A 22,385-nucleotide genomic window follows, 5' to 3' on the forward strand; every position below is an offset into this window, starting at 1 on the left:
TGTTCCACTTGGGAGGCTTTGTGGTTGTTTCACTTCTGTCATCTTCTAGATTGGTTTCCTGTTGGTATCTCTCTTACTTACTTTTTGTTTTTGTTTTTCGTGTTCGGTTTGCTGTTTTGCTCTCGATACCGTTGAACCCGTAGTCGCGCATCGCGCCGTTTTTTAGGTTGGACTCCACTTGCACTGAAGCGCGAACATTATCCTGGCTTCGTTTGTTGACGGATTGGGAGGGAAGGAAGCTAGCTAGAGTCGCTTCCATGATCAATGGGATATGTCGAATATATCGGAAAGGCCATGGACCGAAGAGGAGAGGGTAAGACCACACTCCTTCTATCGTCAAGCATGCATCAAGATGCTCCATGCGGTTTCCAATGTTCGCACATTCTGTCATACTGACTATGTTTCCAGTACGCTCTACTTACTGAGATTCTCAAGAAGGCAGGAGTCCCTTCCAGCCAGCTGGTCAAAATGATAAAAGATTTCCATATCATCCCAAGCTGGACGGATATTCCTCTTCCAACAGGTACAGATATGCCGGTCCTCTACTTCTCTCATGTTGTTTTCGTCTTTTTGGGTGCGTGCGTCTCATGTCGTATTCGCACCGAGTCGAGGTTTTCGTCAGATCAGAGTGGATAGTTCGGCCTGGCTTCTGCTAATCTACTCTGGTCCAGGCCGTTCCCTGAATTCCTGTCAATTCGCTTTTCACAATATGTGCCAAGAGCAGCAGCAGCAACAGCCACAAATCTCTCTCCCTGTCAATCAGGGCCTGGTATCGTTTCCACCGCCCCGTCATGAGTTGTCTGCACCACCAGCAGTTCCATCCGAGGGCAGTCACATGCGAAAGCGGCCGCTTTTCCTCTTGGACAAACCGCCTCTTGCCCCACGCGCTATCCAGCCTCGGCCAGCTGCCAGCACGGCCTCTTACAGTAGTGAGAGCGGCGCTTCTGCGCTCCTTTCCCCGAGTCTGGATAGTATTACGACCAAAGGCGAGCCGCCCCGGAAACGAGGCCGGCCAAGCAAAGCCGAAGCGGAGCGACGAAAAGCGGCTGCGGAGGCTCGAGGCGAAGCATACCCTCCTCCCCGAAGGTCGGGATCTCATAGGCTGAAAGCTCCTTCAACACCAGCCAGCCCACCGGGAGTCATGTCTTCAAACACTTCGTTTACGCCTCAGACGAGTATCCGGCCGGTGGAAGTCCAGAACCCAGAGCTGCGCTATGCACCGCCGCTTGGGAGGCCAGTCACGCTCATGGCACCCATCGAGGACGGACGAGCAAGAGGGGTACCGAGTCGTGACCCGGCACCGATACTAAGAGAGCTTCCAAGACCGACCGACAAACGGCAGACTCTACCTTCACCCCAACCGCTACAACTGAGCCGCGCAGAGCCGGTCGCGCGGATGGATCCCGGGGAGCGACCATTTGAGCCTCGTCCCTCCGAAAGATTCTCCTTTGGAGACAGCAGTCGACGTATCCTGACCGATCCTGTAAGCAGACGGCCAGAAGGGCCCGCATTGTCTACTCCTGAAGTACCTGCTGCCACTTCAGCCGAAAGAAGACCCGAGTGACATCATCTGGCTAAAGAAGAAGTGCAGGAAGGTCTTGTCTCTCTCTTTCTTCTTTCTGCACCTTTCATCTCTTTCTTTGTTGTAACCGTTTATGTTCCCTCTCTCCTTTAAAAGCCATGGTGGCTTACGATGAACGATATGAACTCTTCAGTTTTGAGCGATAGATAGTATTGGTTCTCTCTCATCACGAACCAGTTGAGGAAGACGACTTGCGAAGAGAGCTACGACTAACGGCATATTCGATGCAATCTTCGCTTCTTTCTTTACCAATCCCTGTGTTGTTTTCTTTTTCGACGAATTCTGATTGCTCACGATCGGCAGTCGCTCTCAAACCACCAACTTGATACATCTGCGCGTTGAGTAGCCGAAGAGCACAGGTCTCATCACTTTCTCTGACGGATGTTCTCTGACTTATCCAATCCGACGAATGCATATGCGCACCATGATACTCATAGTTTCACGCGGCAGAAGCGAGATAGGTCAAGCCTCAGCCTCAGCCTTGAACATACTTAGTTTCATTCGAAATCCGTCCTATTGTACGTGGCCATGTTGAACGCGCCAAGTTCCTACGACAACGATGTTCCTTTCCTCATCTGCGATCATTATTGCATATCTCATTTCCCCCTATAGCCTCTCCCGTGTCTTTCCATTTCAAAGCTCGACATCTACGATCAATCAGTTTACGACTACGGCTGCATATTGCCACCATCTCTCATGTTGTTCATTGCCTTTCGTCATCGTTCCTCCTTTTCTTCTTCCTGCTCCTCCTCCATTTTGCGTTATTTATTTTTCTTTCCCCCTTTTTCTTTCATGAGACGTCTTATGTGCTCACCTGGATGGGTCTGATGCCCTTGTATGTATAATAACTAGTGTCAACATCGCAGGCATATTCACATGTCTTACGTCGAACCATGTCCTTTTGAGCGTTTGCTATATTTTCCAGAGACTAAGCTGGTAAAACTACTTATGTGAAGATTCTGTGCATACCATAGAGGTTGATAGCTACAGGTCATATGTCCGGCAATAGATCATTCATCTCAACACAAAATAGTAGGCGCAGATAAATATAGTGGAGCACCACGTCGAAGGACAATCTTCCGACGGTGCCAATTGTAGTCGGCTTCAACAACTCAATCTTCGATATTCTCAAGGACTGTTATTGCCCCTGACACGATCGAAGAGGTTCTTCAACTTGGTTTTTGCGTTTTCCGGTGACGACGTCAACGAGCCTCCCGTAGCCTTGGATTTAGTGGCAGCGAGCGGCGAGGTTTCAGGCTCGTGATCTGCCGTGGTAACAGGTGCAGACAGCTGTTCTTGAGCAAGGGCTCCATTTGCGTCTAACTTGAGCTGCTCATCCAGCTGAGCTTTTATCATGCTCACTTCAGAGCGCGGGCTGGACGGCGCCGTGATCTTCTCACCAATAACCGCATCTGCTTCGCAAGCGGCAGTTTCGTGGTTCGTCCCAAGAGATCCGTGCTCGACAAGCCTTAAGACCTCGTCTTTATCTTCAACACGCCGAGTTAAGTACACTTTGGGTAGAGTACCTTCACGAGCCAGAGTGAGTTTACGGATTCGAGCGATCTCCTGTCGATACGCTGTTTCATAAATGTCGAATTCAGCAGCCCCTGGTGACTCGCTCACTATAGGGATAGCCTCATTCCCTGCTAGACTCGTCTCTAGGGGCTCGTCTGACAATAGGGTTTCCGATTGATACGGGTTGCGCTCCATATCGGTATCATGCTCTCCTTCCTGATGCAACCCAGTGTAGGTGGATGGACCAATAAAGAGGTATGGGAATACCCCTTCTAAAGGATCCCGTGCGTGGCCCCTGGTACCCTCGACGCTGCGCTTTGTTGTAGCCGAACTGGCCCGTGACAGCGTTTTCTGGGGGGAAGGGGACTGAGGAAAGAAAGTCGTCTGTAGATCGTCGACCGAGTTGGTCCGAAGTTTGTAACTGGAGATAGAGCCTGAATCTTGTCTCTCCAGTGTGATGCCCACAGAATGTTTGGTTGAGCTCCTTAGCACAGGGTCTTGTAGGGCAGTATACTTGCTGGCTGAATCACTAATTTCGGGTGATTTTTCGCGCTTTTGATGATAGCCTTTCAGAACGTTCTCACGTTCCCAGGGCTCTCTGTTATATGAAGTTACACTCTGGCTTTTATTACCCATAAGAATATCGCTGGCGGAGAAGCTCTCTTCCGGGTCCATCTCGAGCGGCGGCTCCACGAAATGGCTCTCATACTCCTGGCCAAGTATACTTTGTATCACCGGCTCGGCTTTAGCTCGACCTAGAAGCCGTTTGAAACGTTTCGCAGCTTTCATCTGTAGCTCTTATATCAGTTGATTCCGTGGGAAGATAGAGTAGCGTCAGGGCACACAAAGACATACCACAGCCATAATGTGGCCCACATTCCTTGTTATAGCGGTATTCATTTCCTCCTCAGTTGGGGCCTCCACTATCTGCGCAATATTCTCCTCCTCAGGCAAGAGAAGGTCGGAACCGTTTTTTGTCACCCAGGGATGCGCCTGGACTATTCCATGAGACACGTGTTGCTGTTGATATACAGCAGGAAACAACTCACTCGCAACTCTCTCATTGTAATCCTTTTGCTCGGATCCTTCTCCAGTATCCGCAATATCAAGTCTTTGAAGTTATCATCCGTTTCCTCCTCGCATACAACGGGGTCGTTTTTGATGGCTTCATAGAGTTCGAAGATGCTTTGCTTCTCAAATGGCAGCCTCCCATAGCGAAGACAGTAGAGAGTAACACCCATAGACCAGATATCTGCTGCTCTTCCCGAGACATCGCCATGCTTTACCACACATAGCTCCGGCGGAAGAAAGGCAGGCGAGCCAGCCGATTTGGCTGTGAACATATCCGAATCCTTCTCAAACATCTCGGATACTCCAAAATCAACAATCCTGAGAACATCATCATTCGTCAATAGACAGTTGTCCGGTTTGATATCTCGATGCACGATACCCTGGCCATGTAAATATTCAATTCCCAAAATCAAGTCGCGGAACCAGCAGCGACACTGTTCATCGCTGTAAGGGTCGGCCCTTTCTTCCAGTCCAACCTTCATGATCACGCCCTTTTTACACATTTCCATCACCATATACAGGGAGTCCTCTGTGGGGTCATCTAAAACTTCAATCAAAGACACCAGATTGTTGTGGTTCAGCTTCTTCATGATGGCGATCTCTTCCTTGATGAGATAAAGCGGGTTCTTGCCGTGCTCGTCCTCATTCCCCGACGGATGCCGATGTAGAGGAGAATTGAAGCCATCTGATGGTCGTTTGGGGCCTCGAGGTCTGCGGAGAAGATGTGATTGGGCGCGTTTCCTTAGTCGTGATTTAGAGAACTCCTTGACGGCCTGTGGAAAGACATTTTGTTAGCATAGCGTTCATCCCACATACAGCAAACCGGCTTACGTATCAGAAGGACAGTCGCCTTACAAATTCATTCCCATATTGATCTACAGCGAGGTGAACCGCACCGAAAGATCCTCTGCCAATCTCCTGCTTTATGATATATTGATTGATCCTGTGTTCAGCAGTCCCATCATCTTGGCTCGTGGTATACTCGGAGCGAGCATTCAGGGTTTCCTGCCCCCAATGAATTAGTCAATCGCACGCAGCGAAAAAGTGATCGAATGATAATAACCTTCACTGGACGTCGGACTTTCGGATTTCGGCGATAGTGCCTCTGCGGGCTTTCAGAGGAAGGCGTGGAGCTAATCCCAAAATCTATTCAGCAATGAACACTTGCAAATTGAATTGAGGAGATATGCAGGATAATCGAGCGCAGTGACATCTAAGAATGAATGACGAAGCTGGGAGGAGTATAGTTCGACTCACGCGTAACGGCTAGGCTTGGGCTTAGGAAGTTCATTCATGGCGTTGAGAATATCATCGTGCTTGGGTTCAGCAATTTCGTCGGCCATAGAATGAACCTCAAACTGTTCAAAAGCCAATGGAATGGGAATGAATTACGTCTTGCAGAATTGTATTTCTTCAAGGGTGAAATGCTGAGTATTATTGCACTGATAACAAACCTGGATGCCTAAGCGGAATGTGGGGAATATCGGGGAAGAGTCGAAGTTCCGATGACAGGTCAAAAAGGGACTGAAACGAGAGTAACTAAAGGCCCGCACAAGGAGAAGGAATGTGGCCAAATTGCTAAATATCGCCTATCGGACTACCCTGTTCCACAGTACAGAGTAAATGTGATGATATTATTTGAGTGGGAGCGAAAGGGGTGGTTGACACCACTTCGAGAGAGAGGGGAAGTGGTTTCTCACCGCCCACGAGCATTCTTGTCTCGACGAGCCTAATTGAACCGCTCTTATTGTTACTCGTCACCGTCGTTGTTGAGTTAATTTCCACGGCTTGAGATCTGCTGTATTGTCTTGCTCTCTCGGCATTCTGGTTGCCCTTGTCGATATTCATCTGGTGAAATGGTCGTCTATTCGTTCTATATCTTCGACCGCCACGGTAATAATCTCCCTTTTCTATTGTAAACAAACACAATAGCTGATCTGGCCCTTTGCACGCTTCCAGCCGAGTGTATCTATAAGAGGCGATGGCTTCCCCGTCCGGCCTCGATAGTCGGTAAATCGCCGCGACCGACTTCTGAAGTCGCTACTCAGAATGGTGTCCCCTCTCTTTTTGGCCAATCTGCGCGGACGACCGACGACGATGCGAAGCTCATTTTCGGTACTGTTTTTTCCCTTCGAAACATGGCGCGCAAGTTAGGAGGCGAGGATGACAGGTGAGAATATAGCGATTGAGCTGCTTCTATCGAATTCTGAATCGTAATTGACGAATACTTATACACCTAGCTTCGTCACTTATCGCACCAGCCAATACAAGCTTCATTACTACGAAACTCCCACGAATATCAAGTTTGTCATGCTCACAGATGTCAAGAGCCCGAGCATGCGAGTTGCTTTACAGCAGATTTATATCAATCTCTATGTCGAGTATGGTAAGTGATTCGGGTCACCCTCAATATTGTCCTAACTATTTCTGACGATTTGATCATTATTAGTGGTCAAAAATCCGCTGTCACCTGTCGAACATCCGGGAGGCGTGGGTGTGAATAATGAACTGTTCGAAGAGTCCCTCGAGCAATTTGTGGTAAGTACCGTCAACCTCACAGTTATTGAACAGACGCGAGGCTCCCTTATTCTCTTTGGAAACGTTGTCTTACCTATCTATAGACCCGAGTCCTATCCTAGAGGCCGATACCTGATGGATAGACCAACAAATATCCTTATACATAACCCTTTTCATGATGCTGGAACGCCTTACCCATCATTGAACTTGATCAAGCTACCGACTGTCGTTGTTATACTCTCACGGATCGGAATATCCGGTCATGCATCGATTGCATTGGCAGGCTTACTGCGAGCATAAGGAAGCCCAGGCAGACAGGAACCCCTCTCTTCCAGGGGCTATCACAGCATGAAATTGAAACCATCAGTGCTCTCACCATAACACTCCAGCCGACAGTTGGTGTTTCAATCGCTGCGGCGACAACCCATACCCTTCCCGTGGTCGATTTTGACCTTATGTTTGCTATCTGTTGTTGCATGCACTTTTCAACCGCCTTGTGTCTTTCGAGCATCCCCGGTGATCGGATTCAAAGGGTATTCTGGAAATAGTCGCGCGGCCCATTGTCGAGGACTGCTCGCTAATTTGTGGTTCAATGACAATAGCCCACGCCAATTGACCTGAAGAACAGTTATTCCGGTTATTCCGTTGCCATCTCAGAACATTGTACAGCGGCGACATGTTGAGCTCCCACCAGGTATGGAACCTTCCGAGAGAGACCATACGAAGCCAAGATAGAAGTGCTAGGGCTCACTCAGGTGAACCAAGGAAATTATGAGCACGTTGTTGAAATGCAGTCGAGAATGAATCTGTTAGACACAACTCGCTGAGGGGGAGTGGATAATCCCAAATTGGATCTCTATTCTTACTTGCAGGACAGGAGAATTAAGTAACATGCGTTATGCAAATCCAAATGACAACTCATCATTGTGAAATGGTCTGTCTACCTTTAAGATCAGCAAGATACGGTTCCTTTGTACATGCTGATAGGTTCTGATAATCCGTCGTATCAATAGGGGCCTTGCTGGGATCAGCAAAAGATCAAAGAGGAAGTGCAGAAGCATCTGCAGCCATCCCAGGAAGGGTATCCCATATTAGCCACTGCACTGCAACTCAGGCGTCTTGTTGTATCTCAAGTCTCGTATAGAAGCCGCAGGGCCCATAATGCAAGAGCATCCACTATTAGTGATTGGCGCCCATAATTCGCTCATCCGCCAATGGTGTACGCTACATAGGAACCCGTGGATGGACTCAAGTATATGCCTACGCTCGGAGCCGAGATATGCTTGACGAGTGACGACATTGAAATATCAATCAACCTGTCTGCACTCTAGAGTATGCAGCATGCATGTGGCAGACATGCAAGTGCTCGGCAAAACAGTATGTTTTTGGGATAACGGATCCGACTTGCTCTCCTCCGCGTCCATACTTGGTCAAGTCCAACTGCTACTGTTACCTTTGATACCGTCATTCTAGTAAGGTAATGAATGGCTCGTGCTGACTCTCGTTCCACCAACCAAATCCGAGGCTAGCCTAACCAGGTTAAGCTTCTTCGGAGGCCAAATGCAAATGGAGCAATGGAAGCTTGTTACCTACCAAGGCATTGATGCGGGAAATTACGCTCAGACGTGAAATGTATCAAATCGTAAGACACATGGGTACTGCAACTAGGGTACGAAGTACCAAGGTAGATACTGTTTCATCTTTGCAATATGGGAGTATTAATAACACTAGCCAACATACCTTATAGACCATTGGACGGTGAAAGTGGCTTGATCCAGGGTTCCCTTTGTGATTTTCTTGGAGTCTGGTATGGAGTAAATCAACAAACCATAATAAAATCTGGGGACACAGAGGGTTAACCCTTGAGGGGACTCATAATTACTCCGTACAGGACACCTACAGACGAGGTAATCCACCGACGAATGATAGAACGGTTGGTGGTTAAGTTAAAAATTCCAGTCCATTAAGCAGGTTTTTAGCCTTCAACATAGCCTATGACATGTACCAGTACAAATCACAAACGCTTCTTTTCAGTCCTGAAACTATGGTGGCTGTGGCTGTGGCTTACACTTTGTGATTACGGAGTACAACATCTGTATGAAATACCGAGTAGTTGACAGCATAATAATAACCTTACCACATGGCAATAATATGTTATCTTTTTAAACTATTCGTGGATACGAATTCTGTATCTGCGGCTGGCTCGAACAGGAAGAGCACATGGTTCCCGTTCATTGCCTCCTTCCTAAAAATGTCATGATATTGATACTGTTTGGACGAAATGGATTGATGAGCATGAAGAAAGTGTATTATCGCGAGTCTCTCGACAAGATGTATTTAATTATACGCTTCCCATACACCTCCCCAGGTTGAGCCGAGCGATTCTCGCCCTCACTCAGCGCTACCTGCTATTGCTGCAACATCCATGATTCACCTGCCTGGAGTAGCGGTCAACGATAGTAGGTAAACCAGGCAGTTACCTGTTGGTCATAGGATGGCCAGGTCGGCGGTCGTGGTACGTGGAAAATGTGGACTTTCTCCTTGAAATCCCGGTATGGCAAGACAGGAAATCCACTGATCCCAACTCAACCTTCGATAGTTGTGCACGGGAGCCGAACTCTGATCCCTGGACAGTTTATTCGGAGGAAATTACGGAGTAATGGATGAGGCTTGTTCTTGCGTCCCATTCTACTTCGCGTCTCAATCACGCCGCCGTTTCTTCTCGCCGAAGCTACTATTGCCCCAAGTTATGGTCTAACATAGCAGGAGCAAACCTTGGAGCGTGCATATCGGCTCATTTCTGAGGAACTGTGTCATTATAGATCTAGGCAAGAAGCATCCGTTAACGAAGAGACGACTCATAATTCTCTTTTGAACTCAGAGGGACTTCACGCAAGTTCTGAGGAAGAGCTTGAAATTCTTTGCAGCAGCTTGCCATGTTGCATGAGAAGTATAACTAGCAGCAATCCGCCGTCAGCATTCACTGAGTTGCTTCAAGTCTCGACAGGTCCTTAATGCGGCTACTATCATTCCCTTTCGTTGAACAGTTGGAGCAATGTCCCCGGCGGCAAGTAGCAGTCCAAACTTTCGGCACATACTTCATAAAAGGATCGCTACTGGACACTCTGTGGCATCTAGAAAGATTGATTAGGTGCAAATACATGGGTATTCGCCGGTCATCGATGGCTTTCCTGTCCCCTGGCATTACTTTGAACACATCGAATCTTCCAGCTGACAGTATCTTCCTCTGCGACTTAATCAACTGGGAGCTAGTCCTGTTCGTCACTCACTGATAAATCCAGATATTTCACTTGCACAAATGTCTCCTAATGTTGCAGACAGTCTCCATTACGTCAAGGGCGCTTCTTTTCTTCGTTGAGCAATGCCTACGTTCCTTCTACTTCTCTCGAGTCTAGAGTTTAGCCAAAGATTGGAAGTCGCCTATGCTTATCCAGTGGTCAAAATAATTCTACATAGTCAACTTGCCCATGCGTCAGTGAGATGACCGAAAAAAGATAGTAATTTTGTAAGACCATCCTAGATGAGCTGACTATATGTGCCCCTCACCACTGGCTCCCTTTAGCATTGCACAATTCGTTACTTTCAATCAACAATAATATACTCCGTATACTGGCGTCAAATTGGTGCGATTAGACCAGTTTATGCCCCTCATTCTGATTGGCCTGAAAATCCCTCGTTTCATCTTGCACCTTCTGAACGGCCACCATTTCAATGTGCTTACAGCTTGATGATGCGCCAAGAAGACAGCATGTCTTTGATAGTTGCCAGATGTTGGAAAGTGAAAAAGTGCAGTAGTTGCAGCATGGCCTGGAGTCCATCTTGCCAGAGCTTGACGATTGCTTAATGCTCGAGGGTATAAGCAGGAACTGGCTCTTGTACGAGCCGTCTATTGGGTCGGTTGTTTCAGCTCAGGAGCATAACAATGATGTGCAAAATATCTGGTTACCACTTTGTACAATAATACCATTTAATAGAGTATCTCTCACTCCCTTTCACTCTTTGTAGCTGCTGTGTGCTGATCCCACGCAGCAAAGATCGTCGCAGCGCAACCAAAACGAGAGACATGCATGATTGAAATGACTGGAGGAGATGATGATGGATATCCTAGGTTAACTTTGTACACAGATCGCTCATGATCAGATCACGAAGTCATGTACACGAGAATATGGGCTCCTTGGGCGTTATTGATCAGAACTTCTTTGACTTGAAAGAACAACCGAAGTGAAGAGCTTTCAATCAGTACTGAGATCCATTGGCTGATTATCTTTACCACTGATGCAAGTTTAGGAGCTAATTTCGCGGGGAAATTCATGATCTGTCGGATCTTGTTTGACTAGATAAATCGGAGCTAGCTTTCTACTCCGTGGCTTACCCTTGCATTAAAGGAACGAAGGCCTTCGTGGATAATGTTTCCAAATATCCTTGCGAATGGGACAGCTGTTCATTCACTCATCCACACTCCATCCAGTTGTCAATTAGACTGATGCCTCCCATCATTTAGATTGACTCTAGTCTCATAAGCATACAGGATTGACAGTATAGCAGCGGAGGCCGCGGAGACCGCAGAGACTATGCAGTAGCAAAGCATTTATGAGAAATTATCACAGCAGAGGCATGAAGGTCTTATCAGAATCATCTGATGTGTAGCTGCTTTTTTCCCCGATCAGTTTATCGGTACAACGGATCTTGCTGGGAATGGTCCTTGACTGTATCACTCCTTGGACTGGCGGGTGGTCCTCCGCTTCGAGTCGATCATTGACCTCCATACAGTGGGAAACAATTTGATATCCATCAGCAAGAGTGGAAATTAGATATCTTTGCAGTTTCAACCCCTCATGCGTCTTGACTTTTACAGAGAATTTGACCTCTCAGGTGATGTTAGTGGAGAAGACAAAGCTTTTGAGAGTGTCCAAGAGGGGCAGAACTACCTACCCGCCACAGCTTGCTAGCTGCTGATGCTAAGTAATTGACACTTGAGAGCATCTAATGATTGAATTGTCCTAGAGCAGAACCACTCAAGCCACCGGATCCTGTTACTGATGTGCGGGGCCAATTAATAATAATAATATTAAAATATGATCAGATCACATACAGTATGCATGAGCAGGGAGAATGCACAGCCTCAATTTTGTTGCCTGCTATTGCCTCTTCCTGGTAAACACAACGTCACCTCGGAGGATTATTATTACTCTTGTGTGAGATCAAGCGATAATCAGCATTCTGGCACCAAGCATGGACTGACTGAGAATGAGGAACTAGCGTCATCCTATTGACTTTCCAAAAGGGAAGGAAAAGCATGCTTGCTCGGTACTTGCTATTGGTAAGTATTGGTTATGGTGGTGTTTTTTCACACTTTTGTCATTCAGTCCATCTATTATTGCTATTACACTAATTAGACTATATCCTAGTAGACCATTTTGCAAGAGGCATTTGAAAGATAGTCACCTCTCTAATTTGAAAGTGATAGATAAATAAATCTGGGACCCCATAAACATTCATGGCTGCCGATTCATTCTAAGGCTTTCCCGATGGTGAGGCGGGGTCTTGTGGAAAATGTCATATTGTCAGGTATTGGTAATCATGAACTTTTCTGTGCCACTTTTCCTATGTGCCTTAATAATACTACCTACCTGGTACGGAGTACACATTTTCAAGCTTGAGATACTGACTGTCCTCCAGCTCCGAATCGCTCTGTATATTTCCTTGCCATCCGCTGTCTAGTATGTCATATATGTCATCTTCTAAGTCTTGATTAACACAAATGACTAAATCAGGACACGCATTTGATAATGGCTAGGTATCCAGCCGCCATCAATAACAGCTACCTATAGCTTTCAGATACCATCGTACCGAGGTAACAAGCTCATCTCATGTGTGCCTACCTTACCTTACCTAAGGTATTATTCGGTATCATATTTGCGGATACAGAATCATCGCGATACACTTAAGGTACGACAGGCATGCAAACCTACCTAAGTAGCCTTTAAAGCACTGCGAAATGCAAACAGAGGCAGCGGAACCCGGATCAGTCCTCAGTACGGTTGGTACTCGCGTACTGTCCGGTACCTTAGTTTAGCTAGGGAGGTACACTGCTGCTCCGTAATTTTGCTCCGTATTGCTTCGTAAAGGGAATCATTTTCAGCTGGATATTCATTGCTTACAGATGTTGGGTGGTTTGCCTCATATCTCATCCAAGTCTAACTGCAGGTAGTACAGCGCGTAGAATATAGCCTTTGGCCCGTTTAAATTCCATAAAACATAAAAATGAAGATGATAGAGGTCAATCGAATCATAAAGGAGGATTTTCAAGCGAAATTGGTACTGGCTGTTTCCTGCTGGAGACTTTCATGACCTTGTAGGAACCGCACCCACCCAACTGTCTCCCTCTTACTGCGACGTAACACCGCCTACCACTGCTGCTGCAGCACTATTTCAACCTCTCCTCCCCGTAGGCAACGGCGTTCCACTTTCCCCTGTGTAATTTTGCTACACCGTCTTCTTTCTTTAATATTGCAAGGCAACACGCTCAAATATATCTACAGAGTCGCTTATTTTTTTTTTACTGTCTCATCAGGGCATTTCGTGCTTAGTTGCGCGGTGCCTGTCTTCTTTTCCTTTTTTCATTCCTTTCTCTTTTTCGTGGAGGTTCCTTGTGTCGAACTCGCCCGGCCTCCACTACAAAAAGTCACTTTCGTCACATTTCCGTTTTTTACACTTTCTCGGTAGACCGTCGCCTCAGGCCACCACAGGCCACCGCACTTTTTTTCTCGCCGCCCCCCGCTCCTCCCTCCTCTTTTCTATCTTCCTACATTCAAATCTCACATCTTCCAAAGGTTTGAACTTTGGCATCTTCAGCTTCGTGCTGTAGGCGCTTGTCCTCCCACTCGCAACGGGGGCGACTTCTGTTCCTATTGTCCTCCGTTCGCACATAGCCACTCCTTCACTGCACATGACTCCGCAATCTGTTTCACCTGTACCTTCCGCAGTCTCATCCGCCGCAGCGTCACAAACTTCGAATGACCCTCGAGATGGAGAGTCTCAGGTAACACGAGCTCTAGCGGGCATGAATCTGTCCGCCGCGAACGGGGATGTACTCCCTGTACATCCCCAGCCCGTAAAGGCCACAACTACAAGATCTACGATGGCAAATCGCCTCACCCGCATGTTCTCAAATACTGGAAGGACGACCCCAAAAGAACCAAAAGAGAGCAGAGAACCAGAATCCGCTCGAGACTCCTCAGATAGCAGTACGGAAAGCATAAAGGCTCCTACAAATGGCAGTCCAGCGCCATCTAGACCCACATCAAGACCTTCATCTCGAGCTCCCTCGCGGCAGACGTCGACGAAAGGTGACAACGAAAAAGAAAAGAAGGCGAAACCTGCAAATGGAAAAGACCAAAGGGAAGGTTCTGTCATCCACAAGCGATTTGAATTGTTCCCAGATGGCACACACTGTCATCATCTCAAGAGTGCAAGACGGCAGGAGAAGCTGACCGATCTTCTGCGAGACATGCTGGGTGGTGGTAGCAGAAAAAAGGACGACCACGTTGATGACCAGCAACTGTCACTAATGTCTACTTGGATCGACCAATTCAAGACTGAGCGCGACAAACTGGCCGCCGACAAGAAGGGGGGCCCCAACGCCACGGCCTCTCTCGTTGATAAATATGGCAAATGCCAAGAGATTGTTGGACGTGGCGCCTTTGGCATTGTCCGGATCTCTCACAAAGTGGACCCGAAGGACTCCAGAGTTGAGCAGCTCTATGCTGTCAAAGAATTCCGCCGTCGCCCGCAGGAGACCGCCAAGAAATACCAGAAACGGTTGACCTCTGAATTCTGCATTTCCTCGTCCCTCCGCCACCCTAACGTTATTCACACCCTCGATCTGTTACAGGACGCCAAAGGCGATTATTGTGAGGTCATGGAATACTGTGCCGGCGGAGACCTCTACACTCTCGTGTTGGCCGCTGGCAAACTGGAAGTTGCCGAGGCCGATTGTTTCTTCAAACAGCTCATGCGTGGTGTAGAATACATGCACGAAATGGGAGTCGCTCATCGTGACCTCAAACCGGAGAATCTTCTCCTGACCACTCACGGTGCACTCAAGATTACAGACTTCGGGAATGGTGAGTGTTTCCGTATGGCGTGGGAGAAGGAAGCGCACATGACTGCGGGTCTCTGCGGCTCTGCTCCGTACATTGCACCTGAGGAATACGTGGAGAAGGAATTCGATCCAAGGGCTGTTGATGTCTGGGCGACAGGTGTCATCTACATGGCTATGAGGACAGGAAGGCATCTGTGGAGAGTTGCTCGCAAGGATGAGGATGAATTTTACCAGCGTTATCTGGAGGGCCGCAAGCACGAGGATGGTTATGCTCCCATTGAAACTCTGCATCGGGTAAGAGCTCATCGAGGTTGCCTCAAAGGGTCTCCAGCGCTTACATTTTCCCAGGCCCGTTGTCGCAATGTGATCTATTCCATCCTTGACCCCAACCCTTCTCGCCGTATCAACGCCTCGCAGGTCCTCAAATCTGAGTGGGTCCGCGAGATCAAGCTGTGTAAGGCCGGCGAGGAAGGGTTCTGATGAATAGCTGGCGTGTTATCTGATCCGTGCGGGTCAAATGGCGGATTTTCGCACATCTGGGGAGGAATCGTCTCAAGCATCTTACTTGGTATTTGCCTGGGCTTGTCCTCCCTTCGCAACTGTGCTTCACAATTGCCTCCTGTGTCCATATGAAAAACAGGGTGGTTCATGTTATACCCGTTCCAGGCGGTTGTCCTCCTTTGACTAGATCTGTAGAAGGAGGTATCTTTGTTTTCCTTACCGGCGCATATATTTGTGTTGCTCTTTTCCTTGCTACTAGCTTATGGGCTTAGTTTCATCGTCATGAATTGATGCCATTGCAACGAACAGTCATGACCATTGAGCTTATCGTCATTTCTTACTTCGATACTCTCTTCTTCCCCACTGATGGGCTCTGATACCGGCTCTACAAAGTTTAATGACTTCCTCATGTCGACTGCCTCTTGGTTCGGCTGACGAAGCATTCTACGGGCTGAATTATCTCTTGCTCTTCTTTCCTTCTTTCGATCCTTGCGCATTTTCTATTTCCTCTTCTGCGCCTTTCATGTCTCTTTTCCTTTTCCGAGGTATTATGACTGGGAATCTTTACAGGGTTTTGCATGAACTCAGCGGGTGTTACTCGTGCATTGGTTTTACCCTGGCTTACCAAGACGCGGTTTGGCTCTTTCAGATTATTCATTTGCTATTTTTCAACAGATCTGTATTTCTATGATGAGGTATACTGGGAGGCGGGCTGGTTAAGTAGGTCTAGTTTATACTCAGCCAGTTATGTACACTATGTCATCGTGGTCTCTATTTTTCATAGAATGAACGCTGCAAAGCACTCGTCGTGCGAATGAGAAATAGACAATTGTCTTTTTTCCATGCCTCAACCCATACAGGTATTCATTGTCTGTTTATCTGTGCTCGACCATACAACATGGCATCCTGCCATTTTGGAAGGCACATATAGACAGTAACCGCGTAGCGGTATGTGCACCTCTCCCTGTTCATTCTTATTCCACTGCTGAAATCTGGGATATATCTAAACTACTTCCGAAACCAATGACCTTGTCACTTGCTGATTTCGGCGGTCGTTCGTCGCTGGAATCACCAGGGCATTGCATTGTTTGGTTCTCCTTGACCACTAAGGCTTCTTGAATCTAGAATGGGCTTTTGCGACGTCCCAAGCGGCATTGTCTCAAGACCAAGATAGTGAGGTGTTGACCCTTACTCTACTTTACTTTGACAAGATGGTATAGCAGATGAAAAATCACCTCACCCGGCCACTGCAATGGCTGGGCCACTTCGATTTACCCGCAAGATGTTGATTCAGTTATTCGCGAGAAAATTTACAGAGTCAAAGGTGACTACAGATTGACTGTCCCTGGGGTCGTTCGTTGTTGCCTGGATCGTGATATGGTGAAACCCCCTTTGCAGTATGCTGATCGAGGGTCCAGGCTATATCATCCTTGAAAGCTCGCGGCGAGTGTCGGGCAAATTGATCCTTTGCGAGATAAGATCGCACGGTATAACAGAATGTTCCTCGGCCCTTCCGGTTGTGGTCCGTAATGCAATCTCAGGAAACGCAATCAACAGTCCAGACTTTACTGACTTGGTTGTCTTCGCTCCCTTGCGTCCTGGTCTTATCGGCAGGAAATTTTCCAGTAGATCTTGAGATTATAAAAACTCAAGTATCAAGTGCCCAATGTGGCCAGCTCTATAAGTTCAGATGAGCAATCTACACACATTATGGTTTCCTACACCCAATCCAGGTTCGTCTGCATGTGCCATGGTACGGAGAAAGCAAAGATGGGTGGTATAGAATTTATCCTGGAATCATGAACGGTCTCCGATAGATTGTGCTGTACTACTTGATAACTCTCATCAAGCTCATCCAGCAAGTCCACCGGGCTTTAAGTCGGAAATGTTCGCCACGCAAATCGCATACACAGAATCTTTGACCATCATGCAGTGGCCCATATTGAGTCTGATCTTCCGGTTGACATCATCTCCAGTCGCTAATTGTCAGGCTTCCTCTCCAATGACATGACGTACACGGGAAATTCGTTTACTACCTTACTGTTCCATACCGCCGGATTCGTTACCGATCGAAACCGCCATGAAGTAATTTACCATATACATCTGTGGATAACTCGAGTACCAGTTCCGTAATAAACAGGCATCCGTATTTCGTCAGGTAACATAAATACCCACAGCCACACACAGCCACCTGGAACCATCCCGAAGCCATCATCATCGTCCCGCATTTAGGCATCTTATCCAGGTCCAGCCCTGCGACGATCAACCATCGCTGTAAACACTGTGCAATCGTAATATTGGCACTCAAACCTCTTACTTCAACAAACACTCTTTACGAATCCTATTTCTCTCCTCTATTCCTTACTCCTTACTCAATTCTCTACTCTCGCCCACTTCCTGCTCATCGCTTCTGCCTACACCGCAATCATGTCTTGGGCAGGTTCGCGATTCCATTTCTCTTCGAGTGGTTATTTACTCAACACACACTGACATGAGGGCGTTGCTGTGTAGGGTTCAAGAAAAATGTCAACCGTGCGACAACGCAGGTGATGATGAAAACAGGTATGGTTCCCCGCAACTGTGCGAGACAGGCTGCAAAGCTTCCGCAGAGAACAAAGCGTTGTGGTAAATCACATGGACTAACATACGACCTTCAATCCTTACAGGACATGTCGAGAGAACGAATGACCGGGACTATGAAATCGAGGAGCGGTATGAGCTGGGTTGGATAGGCATATTTGAAATCAGCTACTGATCGACATTTTGTTTTCCAGACGATATCGGACCATGGAGGCTGCGGCAAATCGACTGCAGAAGGAAGCGAAGGGATATCTGGATTCGTTACGAGGTGGGTCAATTATTCGAAACACTACCGTTTATATGGCGTTGCATTGTGCTGACCAAGACACGCTCACTAGCAATGACGGCTTCTCAAATGCGCATTGCGGAGACGATTGATGCATTTTACGGCGAGGCAGGTACTCGGGACGGTGTGAGCAGAAGCTATAAGCAAGCTGTGGAGGATTTGGATGCCGAGACGATCAAAGCATTGGACGGGCCGTACAGGTACGAGTGGATGATTATACTTACTGCAGGCAAACACTGACGATAATTAATCCGCTTGTCAGAACAACCGTACTGGACCCCATTTCGCGCTTCTGTGCGTACTTCCCCGATATCAACGAGTGCATTAAGAAGCGGAACCACAAATTACTGGACTACGACGCTATGAGAGCGAAAGTGAAGAAGTTGGTCGAGAAGCCAGACAAGGATGCCACCAAGCTGCCCCGCGCGGAGAAGGAGACCGAGATGGCCAAGCAGGCATACGAGCAGCTTAATGAACAGCTGTTCACGGAACTCCCACAGCTCATCGATCTACGTGTGCCGTACTTGGACCCCAGTTTCGAAGCCTTGGTCAAGATTCAACTACGTTTTTGCGCCGAAGCGTATTCGCGCATGGCTCAGGTACAGCAATATCTCGACGCCGAGACAAGAGACCAATACGCCCGCGGCGACTTGGATAACAGGGTAGAAGAAGTTCTGCAAGAGATCCGGGACCTGAGTATAGCGGGAACCGTATGATACGTTATATCAGCGGTCCGTTTTTGTCTTTCCTCTTCATACTCGTTGCCATTTTTGCGCTTTGCAGGCCTGGTTCGCACCTGCGTCTTTATTTTCATGGATATTCTTACTCTTCTATCCCACCTGCTGGGCTATGCAAAATTAGTATACACTATATTTACCAGTCAATCCCGTGCGATGGTATTCTGTGTTCGCTCCGGTTGATTGCCTCCATTTTCAGAATTGTGAATTTGTTAGTCAAGGCTTTCCACAATGGGAACACCCTGGAATCGAATGCGATGCGCGAGCGGGAAAGGTGCTCACAAGATGGGTATCTGTCTAGGAATCGTAGTATCGTACTGCACAGAGGGGGGAACTCCGCCATGGATATTTCTGAGTCGATGAAAACATCAGTCATCGTTAGATTCTCGATAGAGCTCATCTGCCAGAATGTCCAAGACTGGGACCGCAGCTGCACGGACTGCAGCCAGTTCGGAGGCGTTCATTTCAGTCAGGACATAGTCCGCAACATCGTTCCGGGTTCGCGTCGAAGGACGGCCAATGCCTACGCCTACACGCAGAATGGACAGACCAGCATTTGCTCCTTGCGCCGCCTGTCCTGTCCGCGGTGGATACAGGCCCTTGCCGCGCAGACTCTCCATGACACTGATCAGACCACGATGACCGCGCAGACTTGCTTTCTCAGGCCCGCCCCTTTTCACCCTCACCTTGCCCAACGGCGCTTCGAGTTCATCATGCAAGATTACCAGCGTCGGTCGGAAACTCTTCAGCGAGCGGGGATCAACGCCCCGAAGCTGCCATTCGACATTCGCTGCAGATGCATCGCCGAAGTTCGCGGGCAAAGCGACGTCCCCTTGGCGGACTACTGGCCCTAATAGCTCGGATTGTGTTGTGGATAACCAGCTGCTGAGCTGTCGGACCAACTTTGGCCCGGATTCATTCATGTACGACGGGCTGTACCATGTTTTGTAGAAGATGGGACCGGCTGATGGCTGTCTGGAGGATACCAGAGGGACTCGCGTGGGGAGGAGGGGGACAAGTGCATCGAGGAGGATATGCCCGGCGCTGTGCCGCGTTTGACGGTACGGACGCATATTGCCTAGTGAGGCGATGAACAGGAACCGGCGGGGGGTTTTGAGGACTGGGCCTTCGGCTGCCATTGCAATGCAGGTGAGACGGTTTCATGCGATAATGGTTGGTGGTGTGGCCATTGGTATTCGTGAAGGCTTCAGAATATTTGATTTTGCAGGTTATGCTAAGTTGGGTAGGCTTTCTTCCAGAAGATCAGCGGAGCAATAATTGAAGGATGATTTCTGTAAATATGTACCTAGGACCAAATCAGGTAGCTCAATGAGGGAACCAGGAGCTCAAATGCGTAAGTTCTTTACTGGTTATTGGACATGAAAGAAGATTTTCCTGTGGAGCGGGAGATCGCCATTATGCCTGTGGGGACCTTCACAATAGAGAGGTACATGTTCTGTAGACCCGTGGAAAGATTTTGAATTCATGAATGATGTCGATAGTCATAGAGAAGATCAATGGATCCTATTCTCCGTCAAGGAAAGATGTTCAGGCGACTGTTTGACTCGGTCGACCTAGGGTGGCCGACTCAAATAGCTCTCGATTTCCCACATGCGGATTAGTCTACTGATTGTAGTGTATCTGAGCGTTTTATCTACAGATTAGTGGCGTATACGTGCATTCGAGAGAAGGTGAGATGCTACCTTTGGCCGAAAAGCCGCTTTGACAGAATAGTGTTTCGCCAGTACATTATCTACAGAGAAGGTACAGGCATCTGGACAATCAAGAAGAAACTATACGCGCACATGAAAAAAGCCTTCCGAACCCATTTTTGAGAGCTGAACTCCATGCAAACCCAATAATGCAACCAGACACATAACAAAGGTATAAAACCAAATGAGAGCATGCTACAGCTGGAACTTGGTACGCTGTTTCTCCATGCCTCCCTTCCACTCCCACTCCTGTCCGCTAGCACGTTGAATTCCCTTGTCAACTCGCCGCAGCTTGAAGTTGATTGCGGGGCCAAGCTCTTGAAGACCGGCGCGAATGCCTTCCACGCCCTTAATTTCCTTGCCGTCTGTGCCAACGACACTCTTCTCGGTCTCGCGCTTCTCGCGGAACACATAACGATGACGCCGGAGAAATAGGTAGTCTCTTTGGTTGTGAATTGTGACGACTTGACGTCCTTCCAGGTCCGGTTGTGGTGGGAACATACTCCGAAAGAGATGGGCTGTAAGTAGACCTAGAGGAGTACGGAAGTTGTTGAGGATCAGTTCCGGCCAGTGCTCGGTGGCATTTCCATGTCCCGGAAGCTTTTTGCCTGCTATCCATCTGCTGATAGTGAAATGGAAAGTGGGTCCCTGAGGTAGGTGGACAATCGTCAGACCGGAGGGTCGTTTCTGATCCTCCTGGAGAACCACAACGGCGGTATAGTTCCGATTCGATGCGAAGGAAGCAATTTCGCGGATGGAGAACTTGTGGGAGTAGCGATGGGCTGTACGACGGATATAAACGCTGTTAGGAAACAGATTGGTAAGGGATTTGGCCTCGTCATGGAGGGTAGAGTTGAGCGAGGTGGTGATGAGGATCTTGGGTGTCGGAGGAGGCTCTGAAGTGAACAATGTCGGGAATTTAGCCGCGAGAGCCTCCGGTGCTAGGTTGAGATTCGTACTCCGAGTCGACTGGCTCGGACTGGTTGCTCGTTCTGTAGCGGACGGAAGGGAGGACTTTTTGCGGCCCCGATTATCATCCTTCTTAGCCATCCCATCTCCGACTTCTTCGTCGTCGTCGTCGCCGTCCTCCTCCTCGTCGCTGGTGGCTAGCATACTGTCGACATCATCTCCGGATTCGTCCGACACCGACTCGCTATCTTCCAATGGTCGGTTAAGTTCGTCCTCCTCCTCTTTCTTCTGTCGTTTGATGCGCTCGACATCAACACTGATGCCGAGCGCATCTTCGACGTCACTACCGGCCTCATCCCAGACACGTTTCCGATCCAGAGTCAGCGGAATATTCCGTTTGAGACGCTCCTCTTTCAATTTCGGGTTTTTGGCTTCTTCCTTTTTCCTTCCAAATCGTTCTGCTCGTCGCTCTGCGTCCTTGGCCCGCTTGCGGTTGACATGAAGCATTTGACGCCTTAATTTGTTCACGGGCTTGTAATCCAGAGCAGCGCTCGGGGGAGGCTTCGATTGCGACTTTTTGGAACCCATATTGACCCCGAAATGAGAAAAGCCCAACCTCGTAGATGTTGCAATACCAGTTCCGATGCGGAAGAGAAGCAAATAATCAGAATAATTTTGACGGACAAATGTTTCGCCGGCGGAGTTTCGACCAGATAGCCCAGAATTGCCTATTGCGGCAACGTGATTCGACCCTTGGAAACAAAGTAAAATAAGAAGAAAATCAAGGGAAAAAGGAGATTTTCGATTCTACTGACTTACATTCGTTTTATCTCTGTTTACCCTTTCCCCT

At 48.1% G+C, this 22,385-nt stretch overlaps 7 protein-coding genes across 7 annotated transcripts; 4 read left to right on the top strand and 3 right to left on the bottom strand.

Moving 5' to 3' along the window:
* Nucleotides 1-709: 709 nt before the first annotated feature.
* Nucleotides 710-1,564, top strand: Aspvir_004549 (putative AT DNA binding protein; the record flags this gene model as incomplete). Its single annotated transcript, XM_043267773.1, has 1 exon — nt 710-1,564. The coding sequence occupies one exon, from the start codon at nt 710-712 to the stop codon at nt 1,562-1,564; it is 855 nt and encodes a 284-aa protein (XP_043123708.1).
* A 1,146-nt stretch (nt 1,565-2,710) lies between these two features.
* Aspvir_004550 (putative calcium/calmodulin dependent protein kinase) lies at nt 2,711-5,511 on the bottom strand (the record flags this gene model as incomplete). The annotated part of the gene is made up of 6 exons (XM_043267774.1): nt 2,711-3,886; nt 3,953-4,090; nt 4,147-4,941; nt 5,024-5,173; nt 5,232-5,301; nt 5,426-5,511. The coding sequence occupies 6 exons, from the start codon at nt 5,509-5,511 to the stop codon at nt 2,711-2,713; spliced, it is 2,415 nt and encodes an 804-aa protein (XP_043123709.1).
* Nucleotides 5,512-6,024: 513 nt separating this feature from the next.
* On the top strand, nt 6,025-6,807 carry Aspvir_004551 (TRAPP subunit BET5; the record flags this gene model as incomplete). The annotated part of the gene is made up of 5 exons (XM_043267775.1): nt 6,025-6,061; nt 6,128-6,338; nt 6,409-6,554; nt 6,618-6,706; nt 6,790-6,807. 5 exons carry the CDS (start codon nt 6,025-6,027, stop codon nt 6,805-6,807), a joined length of 501 nt encoding a protein of 166 aa, XP_043123710.1.
* Nucleotides 6,808-13,655: 6,848 nt separating this feature from the next.
* Nucleotides 13,656-15,290, top strand: Aspvir_004552 (serine/threonine protein kinase SAT4; the record flags this gene model as incomplete). The annotated part of the gene is made up of 2 exons (XM_043267776.1): nt 13,656-15,104; nt 15,159-15,290. The coding sequence occupies 2 exons, from the start codon at nt 13,656-13,658 to the stop codon at nt 15,288-15,290; spliced, it is 1,581 nt and encodes a 526-aa protein (XP_043123711.1).
* A 2,448-nt stretch (nt 15,291-17,738) lies between these two features.
* Aspvir_004553 (amphiphysin-like protein RVS161) lies at nt 17,739-18,893 on the top strand (the record flags this gene model as incomplete). Its single annotated transcript, XM_043267777.1, has 6 exons — nt 17,739-17,751; nt 17,823-17,873; nt 17,978-18,023; nt 18,086-18,159; nt 18,230-18,377; nt 18,440-18,893. The coding sequence occupies 6 exons, from the start codon at nt 17,739-17,741 to the stop codon at nt 18,891-18,893; spliced, it is 786 nt and encodes a 261-aa protein (XP_043123712.1).
* A 389-nt stretch (nt 18,894-19,282) lies between these two features.
* On the bottom strand, nt 19,283-20,053 carry Aspvir_004554 (aminoacyl-tRNA hydrolase; the record flags this gene model as incomplete). The annotated part of the gene is made up of 1 exon (XM_043267778.1): nt 19,283-20,053. One exon carries the CDS (start codon nt 20,051-20,053, stop codon nt 19,283-19,285), a length of 771 nt encoding a protein of 256 aa, XP_043123713.1.
* A 768-nt stretch (nt 20,054-20,821) lies between these two features.
* Nucleotides 20,822-22,123, bottom strand: Aspvir_004555 (rRNA-binding ribosome biosynthesis protein RPF1; the record flags this gene model as incomplete). The annotated part of the gene is made up of 1 exon (XM_043267779.1): nt 20,822-22,123. The coding sequence occupies one exon, from the start codon at nt 22,121-22,123 to the stop codon at nt 20,822-20,824; it is 1,302 nt and encodes a 433-aa protein (XP_043123714.1).
* Between the last annotated feature and the right edge of the window lie 262 nt (nt 22,124-22,385).

The sequence above is a fragment of the Aspergillus viridinutans genome (genome assembly GCF_018404265.1).
Source record: "Aspergillus viridinutans IFM 47045 DNA, scaffold_2, whole genome shotgun sequence".
NCBI lineage: Eukaryota > Fungi > Ascomycota > Eurotiomycetes > Eurotiales > Aspergillaceae > Aspergillus > Aspergillus viridinutans.